This window comes from Gouania willdenowi, chromosome 11 (genome assembly GCF_900634775.1).
Source record: "Gouania willdenowi chromosome 11, fGouWil2.1, whole genome shotgun sequence".
NCBI lineage: Eukaryota > Metazoa > Chordata > Actinopteri > Blenniiformes > Gobiesocidae > Gouania > Gouania willdenowi.
Genome location: NC_041054.1, coordinates 319,743 through 329,482, shown reverse-complemented (window position 1 = coordinate 329,482; position 9,740 = coordinate 319,743). Strand labels below are relative to the sequence as shown.

At 39.4% G+C, this 9,740-nt stretch overlaps 1 protein-coding gene across 1 annotated transcript; it reads right to left on the bottom strand.

Moving 5' to 3' along the window:
- Window positions 1-212: 212 nt before the first annotated feature.
- Window positions 213-9,386, bottom strand: LOC114471781 (probable C-mannosyltransferase DPY19L4). Its single transcript, XM_028460695.1, has 19 exons — window positions 9,075-9,386; window positions 8,912-9,007; window positions 7,638-7,762; window positions 7,455-7,545; window positions 7,069-7,190; window positions 6,817-6,962; window positions 6,613-6,736; window positions 5,888-6,022; window positions 5,268-5,399; window positions 5,032-5,133; window positions 4,888-4,961; window positions 4,662-4,820; window positions 3,704-3,823; window positions 3,497-3,617; window positions 2,461-2,517; window positions 2,299-2,381; window positions 2,098-2,233; window positions 1,722-1,880; window positions 213-995 (listed from the first exon to the last, which is right to left on the bottom strand). Exons 1-19 carry the CDS (start codon window positions 9,154-9,156, stop codon window positions 831-833), a joined length of 2,229 nt encoding a protein of 742 aa, XP_028316496.1. The 5' UTR covers window positions 9,157-9,386; the 3' UTR covers window positions 213-830.
- Between the last annotated feature and the right edge of the window lie 354 nt (window positions 9,387-9,740).

Sequence of the window (9,740 nt, the reverse complement as noted above, 5' to 3'; positions counted from 1 at the left end):
AAACATGATTTTAGAGAAAAAAAAAGTCTCCGTGATATAAAAATGGAGTCATGACAAGAAAAAGGTTGGGAATCATCACTGGTGTAGTTTTTTTTTACTGAAGTGAATAAATCCTAATGAGGCCTTTTCTTGATTTGTAGGAAATCTATCACAGAATGTTGCTTTATCATCATCATCATGATATTCCAACATTGACACATTTTCCTTAGACATTTCTCATTCAGCGTCATCACTTTATTCATTTACAGACATCGACAAGAAGTTGCATAAAGATGAATAAATTACACCACCTCGGAAAAGGCGGCCGTGTTCCTGCAAAATAGTCAAAATATAGATGCGGAAAGATGGTTTCTATGGTTACACCTGCATATGATACAAATTTAAAATCCTAATAAATCTTTTAATACAGAAAACAAAAAAAACAATGTGGAAAATGAAACAAAAAATCCACTCACTTTGTTTCCAACATTTGAAACTTAAAGAGACACTTGATGAGGATTTTTGGCACTGGTTTCTTACAAACATCTGATCTGATCTTTAATGCATGCGACGCACAGAGGTCGTCCTTTGACCTTCAGTAAAACCTACCAGGTGTGACGTGTGTCTGCAAAACCCTTGGTGAACAGTTTAGTGCTCACTGCATGTGATAAAGAACAACTAAACCTTTTTAAATGATTGACTGTTTGCAGAAAATCCAACTGGAAGCTTTGAATCTGCTGCTGTGTGTGTGAGCAGCATCAAATAACTTCATATTCACATCATCTAAGGCAACATTTGCTGCTTCACATCAACATTCTTCTCCTGAAATGCAGTAACATCATCGCTGTGCGTCAGTATTGAAACGATATGACGGAGTTGACTTTGTAGACGTGGTACAAGCGGTTCCAGAACACTCGGGTGAAGTAGTTGGTGTAGGGCGAGTAGTTGAGTTTTATCTCGTGGCAGAATCGTCCGTTCTTGGTGAAAGAAAAAATCTCTCCTTTGTCAAAGACGACCTGAAACACACGGAGAAGGTGGATTAAAAGTAGCGTACTAAACGTCATTTTGTAGATTTTCTCGTGAATATGGATTTTTTTGTTGTGTGTTTTTGTTATAGTTTTCTGTTCTTATTGTCATTTTGTGTATTTTCCAGTTATTTTGTGTAATTTCATGTGTCTTTGAAGTCCTTTTGTATATGTTAATGTTTTTGTTGTCATTTTGTGTGATTTATGACTCGTTTTTTTTATCAATTCTTTTGTTTTGTTTTGCTGTCGTTTTCTGTGTTTCTGGAGTTTTGTGTAATATGTTGTTCTCCATAGAACTTCCAAGTTTAAGAAATATAATTCTGTTTTGGGGGCAGCACAAAATTGGATTGAGGGCCACATGTGGCCCCCAATGTTGCCTGTGTGCATCCTCTGCTTTGTAACCCATAATCACTGTCCAATATAAACAGTGTGCTTCATAATCTGGGGGGGTATCTTGGGCACCCCTACAACACTTGCGCAGGTGGCGCTCGCTCGTACACCACGAGATCCCCCTACGCTGTGAAAAATTATTCCTGGTGAGAACCCTGATACGGCTCTACAGAAACCCTGATAATGACCTTTCCTTTACTATCGGCTGTGCTGGACCAGGGGAGCATCTAAAACATGCAGGACAGGGGCTCTCCGGGGCTGGACTTGGGAACCCCTGATTTAAACCATGCAGGACAGCAGTTCTCAACCCGAGAGTGTGAAACTCACATGTCCGTTGGAGATATCGAGCAGATCTTTGATCCGACAGCCTTTACTGAGAGCGAGCTCGTTGCAGATGGATTCCTCAATGATCACGTAGTTGGTTTTTTGGGAACTCAGGAGCTTGTAGACCTCCTCCGCTGACCTCATGGAGTAAACCTGGTAGGTCTGCAAGAAGACAGAGGGTGAGTGTGTGTGTGTGTGTGTGTCACCCTATTGAATAAAGTGCGTGGACCATTTGTTGAAATGACATGGAATGTGGAAGATGTCTGTTTCTTATTATTACGGATTATTTTAAAATAAATATATTCATTTTGTTTCCTAAGTCATGTGACATCTTGTTTTCCCACTCCATGTGTTGGAATGCTTCGTGCATCTCACTCACGTCCTCAGCTCTCCTCAGCTGCTCCACGTCTGTGTAAAGCGGTAAACTGGTGACGGCGGCACCAGAACACAGCCTCACCGTCCCCATCAGCTGAGGGCTTGCTGCGAACACGGCCGCCGCCGCCGGAGTCTGCATCCTGTGAGGAGAGGCCGTGGCGTTACAGCTTCCTGTGAGGACAACGTGAGGATCTCCACAGCTCACCTGATCCAGCTCAGCAGCTCCACCAGGTCTGGGTTGTAAAACTCCTGCAGCTCAGACAGCTCAGATATGACCCGAGGGCAGTACTACGGCACAGGAGACGACATGTGAGAGGAGCATGTGATGAAGGAGGAGGAAGAGGAGGAGGAAGGGATTAAACTGTACCTCTCTCCACAGACTGAAGCCAATGATGGTGGGAACCGCTGTGCTCAGAATCAGCGACTACAGAGAGAAATGACATGAGAGAGGAGAATAAACCATACATGGACGTGTTTGTTAAAGGAAAATCAATGTGTTTAGAACTCATGTTTTCACACGTTAAGATGTCGTTGAAGTAGATTCTGAACTGAGCTGCTAGAGGCAAAACACGTCATAAGGAACCAGTAAAAAACCTTCTAAAAATGGAACGGTGTCTAATAGATTAAAACATGTTTTCATTTAAAATGATCATTAGGTTCTTCATCTTCTATTAAAATTAACTTGTTTTATCATACCACTAGGACTTTAAATCACTGACAATAAAGATCATTAACACTAAATAAAACACCGACACACAAAGTCATAATTAGAAAACTAAAAATGTAGCAGAAATTAAAAGAGCATTAAATTATTAGACTGTATTAGTTATGGACAGGGAACAAAATGTAATGTGGAACTAAAGTGCAAAATAACGACTTAAAAAATGAATTTCCTTTTTGGTTTTCTTCAGCTTTTTGTCATAGATGATAAACAATGTTTGGTTATTTCCTGTATTTTTCACTGCTGCACTTTTACATTTGTGTTTATGCAGACGATTAGTTCATTTAATTTTTTTATGTATTATTTTTTTTTTTTTTTTTTTTTTTTTTTGTATTATTAAATATGACGGTACTTGTTCCATTAGTTCAATGAATTTGAAAATATTGCGTTATTTGTCAGGATTATTTGGGAAGAAATGGACACGTGAAAGTTCACCTTTGTTAAAAACAAGGAATACACCAAAAAGGTTTGAGAAGCACTGATCTATTCACATTGATCTATTCACAGCGATCTATTCACAGCGATCTATTCACATTGATCTATTCACAGTGATCTATTCACAGTGATCTATTCACATTGATCTATTCACAGTGATCTATTCACATTGATCTATTCACATTGATCTATTCACAGTGATCTATTCACATTGATCTAGGATAACTGTGCATGGACGTGTACTGACCAACACCACGGGGTGGATAGACTTCAGCTTCAGCCGCTTAAACACCGTCATCCACAGCTCAGGTGAGCAGATGCCAAACGCTGCAAACATGCAGACGTGCGGAGTCCAGAAAAACTTCATCCTGTGGGAGGAGCATCACGTGATCAAAGGGAGGAGGAGCATCACGTGACAAAAGGGAGGAGCGTGAGAACAAGTCAACGAGCTTACCCGTCAAACATCAGCGTGAGTCCTCCAAAACACAGGGTGTGAAACACGTGGTACGCCACCGCGGGACAGCCTCCTACTCCTGCATCACCAGCTGAGCGCTTGTCAGCCATTGGCTGACCGCTGAGAACCAGAGAACATTAAGAGTGTAACGATTCATCCATTAGATCCATCAATCCATTCATATTCCTATGATCCAACTACATCAATCTGTGCTCGGCAAGTTGTCCTTCCTGATGACATGAATCGATCTAAAATGGTTTTAAAAGGTAAATCAATCAATTGTATCAATATAAAGAAATAACGCATTGGATTTTAGCACAGTGAACTTTATATGGATGTGTTTTAAAAAAGATTTTGATAATAGAGATGTTAAAATCAAGGAAAAAGTATCAGGTTCAACTACTGCTATTTTAATCCGAATAGATCATCATTTTTTAAATATACAGTATAATATTATTTTTATGTATAAAAACAAGCAGAAGGGTCAGGTAAACCTAATATTTATTTTTATTGAAAATATATTGAGTTAACATCCTGTTAATTTAAACTAAAGTGTTAGTTGGACTTTATTCAAATAAAATATGAATATATTTGTCATTAAATGTTGTTTACTTGTTTGTTTAAGTCCATAATTAATTTATAGATTATTCCCTTACAAGAAACATCAGGAATCTATAAAAACCTCACCTGTATTAAATAAAATTAAATTAAATTGGGCTAATATTATCCAATATTCATGGATTTATTTCAGTCACACTGGTTACATTTTTATTTTGGATAAAAAGTTAGTGAAAAGATTTCAAGTCACTGAATGGTTTCAGATCAAATCGTTCTAAATTAACAAATATCCATGAATAGAATCGACAACGATAAATTGTGACGCCAATCGTTGCTATGATGAATCGTTCCAGCCCTGGAGAACATGCAACCACTCACGCCCTGCTGTCACTACACTGACCTGAGGCGTGTGTAGACGGCGTGCAGCGTGGACAGGAAGCAGACGACCAGCACCAGGACGTAGAAAGGAAGGACGGAGGCCTGCGTCAGCCGCACCAACAGGTCCACGCTGGGAAAGAGGAAACTGTCCTGGCACAACAGGAAGTTTGGTACGAAGTCGCTGAAATGACAAAAGCAAAAATCACACACACGCTAACAGAAGTGCGCTAACGAATCCCGACACTCACGTTGTTATGTTGAGGCCAAATTTAACCTCAAAGAACTTGAAGATGAAGTCGCCGTCGCTGGGCGGCAACAGCTTCTGAAAATGAAGAAAACTGGTCAATGTTTCATAGCAGAACATTTTAAAACCAGTCTTAGTGAAACTTTACCTTCACTAAGTAACTGAAGGTGAGACTAGTGGTGAAAACCAGGTGGAAATGGAGAAACAGCTTCATCACTCGAGCCACTAAAGGTCCGATCTTCATCTTGTGCTGGAGGAGAAACAGAAACGATGTTAATCTGCATTTATTCCCAAACACTGAGAAATGATACAGAGAACACGGTTTGAAAACGACCATAAACAAAGAGAACATTTAGAGCTGTGACGTGACGATAAGAACTCTACCTGGAAGTACCTCGCGAGCACTGAGCCAATCAGGAGGCTAAGCAGAGGCGAGCTGAGCAGAGCCGTGTTCTGGAACTGGAGAACGTAGACCAACAGCAGAGAACCCAGGTAGACTCTGTGGATGTCAGCAATCTGTGGGTCACAGTGAGGAAGAGGACGGAGAAACACAAGAACATGTGTGAAGCAGGATCACAGTCACACAAACTCATCATTTATAAATCACACGCCAAAAATGACCAAAATACACAAACAAATATAAACGACAAAAACACACAAAATGAATCCAACAGACAAAATGACGACAACAAATGTACTCAAAATGATTTCAAAAACACAAAAGGTGACAACAAAAATACACACAAAAAAAACACAACAAAATCCACAAAACAATAATCAAATGCACAAAAAACTCCAAAAAGACAACAAAATCCATAAATGACAACAACACATGAAAAGTCAACAAAAATACACAAAATGAATACAAAACGACGACAAATAATATCCAAAATGATTTAATAAAATAACAATATCTTCAACAAAAACACATAACGATAACCAAAACACACAAAATGACTTAAAAAACACATTAAAAAAAGACAAAAATTCACAAAATGCGACACCTTCTGCGGTGGCACCAGGTCAAAGCAGTCCATCAGAAAGAGGCAGAGGCTTTGCAGGAAGAGCACGTAGTGACTGTTGTCCCATACCAGGAGGAAGGTGAAGGTGGTGGCACTCATGGTCAGATAGCACAACATCTGGGAGGAGGGAGCACACACACATATTTAAGTTGATTTAACTGTCATTTTGTGTAACTTTGGAGTAGTTTTGTGTAATTTTGCTGTGGTTTAGTGTACTTTTTTGTTATTTTTGTAAATTTTTAGTCGTTATATGTGTTTTTGGAAAAACTGTTTGCTTTTGCTGTTGTCTTGTGTATTTTTGCTGTTGTTTGGTGTATTTTCTGTTATTTTTGTGAATATTTATAGTGATTTTATGTGTTTTTGGAATAATTGTATATCTTTTAGGTTGTTTTGTGTATTTTTCTGTCATTTTGTGCATTTTCCTGTAATTTTGTATATAATTGTGTATTTTTGGAGTAACTTTGTGTATGTTAGCAGTTGTTTTGTGTATTTTTGCTGCTGTTTGGTGTATTTTTATGTATATTAATAATCGTTTATGTGTTTTTGGAGTAACTGTATTTTTGCTTCCTGTAATTTTGTGCGTTTTCTTTAGGGGCCACAAAACTGGACTGAGTCTCATTAGTGTGTGAATGTAAAGCACTTTGAAACTTCTTTAGTGGTAATTAAAGTGTTATATAAACCAAAGTCCATGTCTACAGGAGTCTCACCTCAGTGGCAGAGCTGATGTTGTTGCTGAGGAATCCAGTCAACGCTGCCACTTGACATGAGAAGTACGGCAGAGCCCAGTTCTCCCTCAGAGCGATGCCATGGTCCAACTTACTGGTGTCAGGTCTACGAGGTGAAGGAAAAGGTTCAGGTCTTTGTCTGTCTGACAACATGAGGTGATATATTCCTCATTAGTGGATTCTCACCTGTTGATCACATACCAGCTCACAGCCAGCATGCCTGCCACCCACGTGCCACTCATCACCCAGCTGCACACGAACAGAGACGTGACGTAGATGGCCTGGAGACCAAACACCACCCCCACGTAGAAGTAGATGGGATCCGTTAATTCCTGGAGAGCAGGAGTTTACAATGATCAGGATTCATCTTTAAACACTGAGGCTTATCAGAGCGTTTCTACAACTTTAGGAGAAAAAGGTCAAAGGTGAAACTCTGACCTGCCAGTTAGTGACTCTGTAGATGAAGCTGGTGATCAGCTCTGGGTACAGAGACAGACGCTGCACAGCATTGATGGTCTGACCTGAGATGGTGCTGTTATCCTCCATCAGCTCATGTAAGCCTGAAAAACACACATAGTGCCAAGATTTTTCATTATTTTATTGTGGCCTAATATTCGGTCGTAGCAACATGCTATTAATTCAGTTAAAAGATTATGATTCCGTCTGAAACTGAAGCTGTTCTGATGGTAGAAGACACATTACAGTGCAGTTTGTTGCTAATGGAGAAGCTAAAAAAGGAGCATGGAGACTTAGAGAGAATGATCAAATGGTACAACAGTTCAGTCAGTGTGTGTGTGTGTGTGTGTGTGTGTGTGTGTGTGTACCTCTTTCTAATGATGGGGCTGTTATCAGACGTTTGTAGTAGTAGTAATAAAGCCCACTGCCGCCCTGGAAACTTATTTCACGCTCCAACTCCTGACACGTTGACACACACGCACGCACACACAGTGTTAAACGTTACAGCAATCACAGAAGCAGGAGGATTTCTAGTCACATCAAGTCTCCACCTGAGTCGTTGAAAACGAGAACATCCTGTCATGATACGTAGACAGGTAGATGCCGTACAGCATCCCACAGGCAAACGCTGCCAAACAGCCAAAAAACACCTTCAGCAGACGCTGCAGGAAACCAGCTGTGGAGCAAACAGTCACACAAACAAATAAATACACACAAATAAATCATTTTAACTCTCAGACACAGGACCACAATCAGTGTCTTACTAACATACTAATCACACTAACGTACTACTCACACTAACGTACTACTCACACTAACGTACTACTCACACTAACGTACTACTCATACTAACATACTAATCACACTAACGTATAACTAATACTAACGTACTACTCTGACGTCTAAATGAGTATGTAGTGTGTTTACATTAGATAGTATGCAAAGATTGAGTATGTGAGAAATAGCCGTACGTATACTGGTCACTCGTCATACTCAACCGTCCCATGATGCATTGTGAGCTGAACGTAAAATAGTCCTGGGATCGGCTTCAAGCTAAAAATCAAACATCCCTGTTTCAAAATAAAAGCATCTCTTCTTGTCTTCCATGAGTTTTTTAACACTTGTATATAAGGCTCTTGTTTAGTCAGTAGCACAATGGAGGGCAATAAGAAATCTCCATATTGTCATCATGAAATGTGTCTATGTGAGTTTTATGGATGTTGATATTCTACTTGGTCACTTTATCACTTCAAATGTTTTCAGAACTTTCAAAGTAAAATTGGAGAATCAACGTAGATATTTAGCCTCAGCGTGCTTCAGGTTTTTGTCATTGTAGGTGCATCTTGGGAAACTTGGAAGTAATATATCCCACATTCTTAGTGACGAGTATTTTAACTTTACAATTTGACCCAAATCCCATCTGTTATCATCGAGGAGGCGGCGTTTATGACCTATACTGCAGACAGTCAGTGGGGGGAGCTCTAAAAATAAAAGCTTCACTCCACCAGGGAGCTTGTCCCGTCCATTCTTTTTACAGTCTATGGTTCGAACACAGTCAAAGTGTTGCATCGTATAAACAAATAAAGTTCAATATTGTGCTACTATCTTAATTTGATTACATCTGTGAATATTTTTTGTGTTTAGGCCCCAATTTAAGACAAGTTTCATGTTCTGCCTGATAATTATCGACCTACTGGCTTCTTCTATTGATTGTCCACCATTGAAAGTTTAACTGGTCCATCCTCAGATTGTATCTTTGTGTTTTGAAAGCTGGGTGAATGTTTGGCAGTGTAGTATATTACTGTTTATTAATGAATGCACTTACATGTAGTTAATCTGCTGGGTCTCCTGCCAGGAGCCTCGTGTGAGTTCACCTCTTTAACCTGGTCCTTCTCCTCTGCCTGATGCTCCTCTTCAACATCTGTCCAGATGTGAAGACACTCAGCACCTACTCAGTGATTTATCTTATGTTAGTGTAGGTAACTTACGGTTACTCTCTTCCTGCTGCTCATCCTTGTGCTGCTCATCATCTTCAGGATTATCTGACCTCCGACATCTAAACTCGGTCATCGTGACACTTAATCGATCCAGGTGAAGCAAGCATGCTAACTGTAAGCTAACCAAACAACCGCTGAAACATTGCTTCTTTTGCGGTTCAATGACGCACACAGGGCGGCTACCAACGTCTAAGCTCCAAGAGAAACTTTCACTTTAGTTTTGTGAGTAAATAGCAGCACAGAAGTTAAGTTTAAGCAAATGTTTACACTGCGGAGGACCGACCCAAGTACCGCTGCTGTGACCGGAAGTTACCACTGAGGACCGGAAACCACGAAGAAGAACAAGAAAGGCGGGACAGTGGAAGGAAGTTTTTCTTTTAATTTGAAAATGAATAACTTTCAGTAGAATTACAATTGTTTACTTGAATAAAAAAAAAAAAAAAAAGACACAATACTTACAATTTTTGAGAAAACAAATTTAAAAAGTTGGAATTTAACCACCTAAAGTTAAATGTATGTATATGTTTTAATTTTTTATTAATATTCTGGATTAAAAAAGATACAACACTAAGAAATCAGTTAAGAAAAGGTATAGGAAAACAACTTTCAAAAGCTGGAATTTAACCACCTAAAGTTATATGTATGTACGGGTATATA

Bases quoted from the DNA above. Each gene is read 5' to 3' on its own strand.
- LOC114471781 (XM_028460695.1), bottom strand. From the start codon at position 9,156: ATGACCGAGTTTAGATGTCGGAGGTCAGATAATCCTGAAGATGATGAG. The intron at 3,824-4,661 runs GTCAGTGTAGTG...TCTGGTTCTCAG, and splicing joins GCCGTCTACACACGCCTCAG to CGGTCAGCCAATGGCTGACA. The intron at 3,618-3,703 runs GTAAGCTCGTTG...CTCCTCCCACAG, and splicing joins CTCACGCTGATGTTTGACGG to GATGAAGTTTTTCTGGACTC.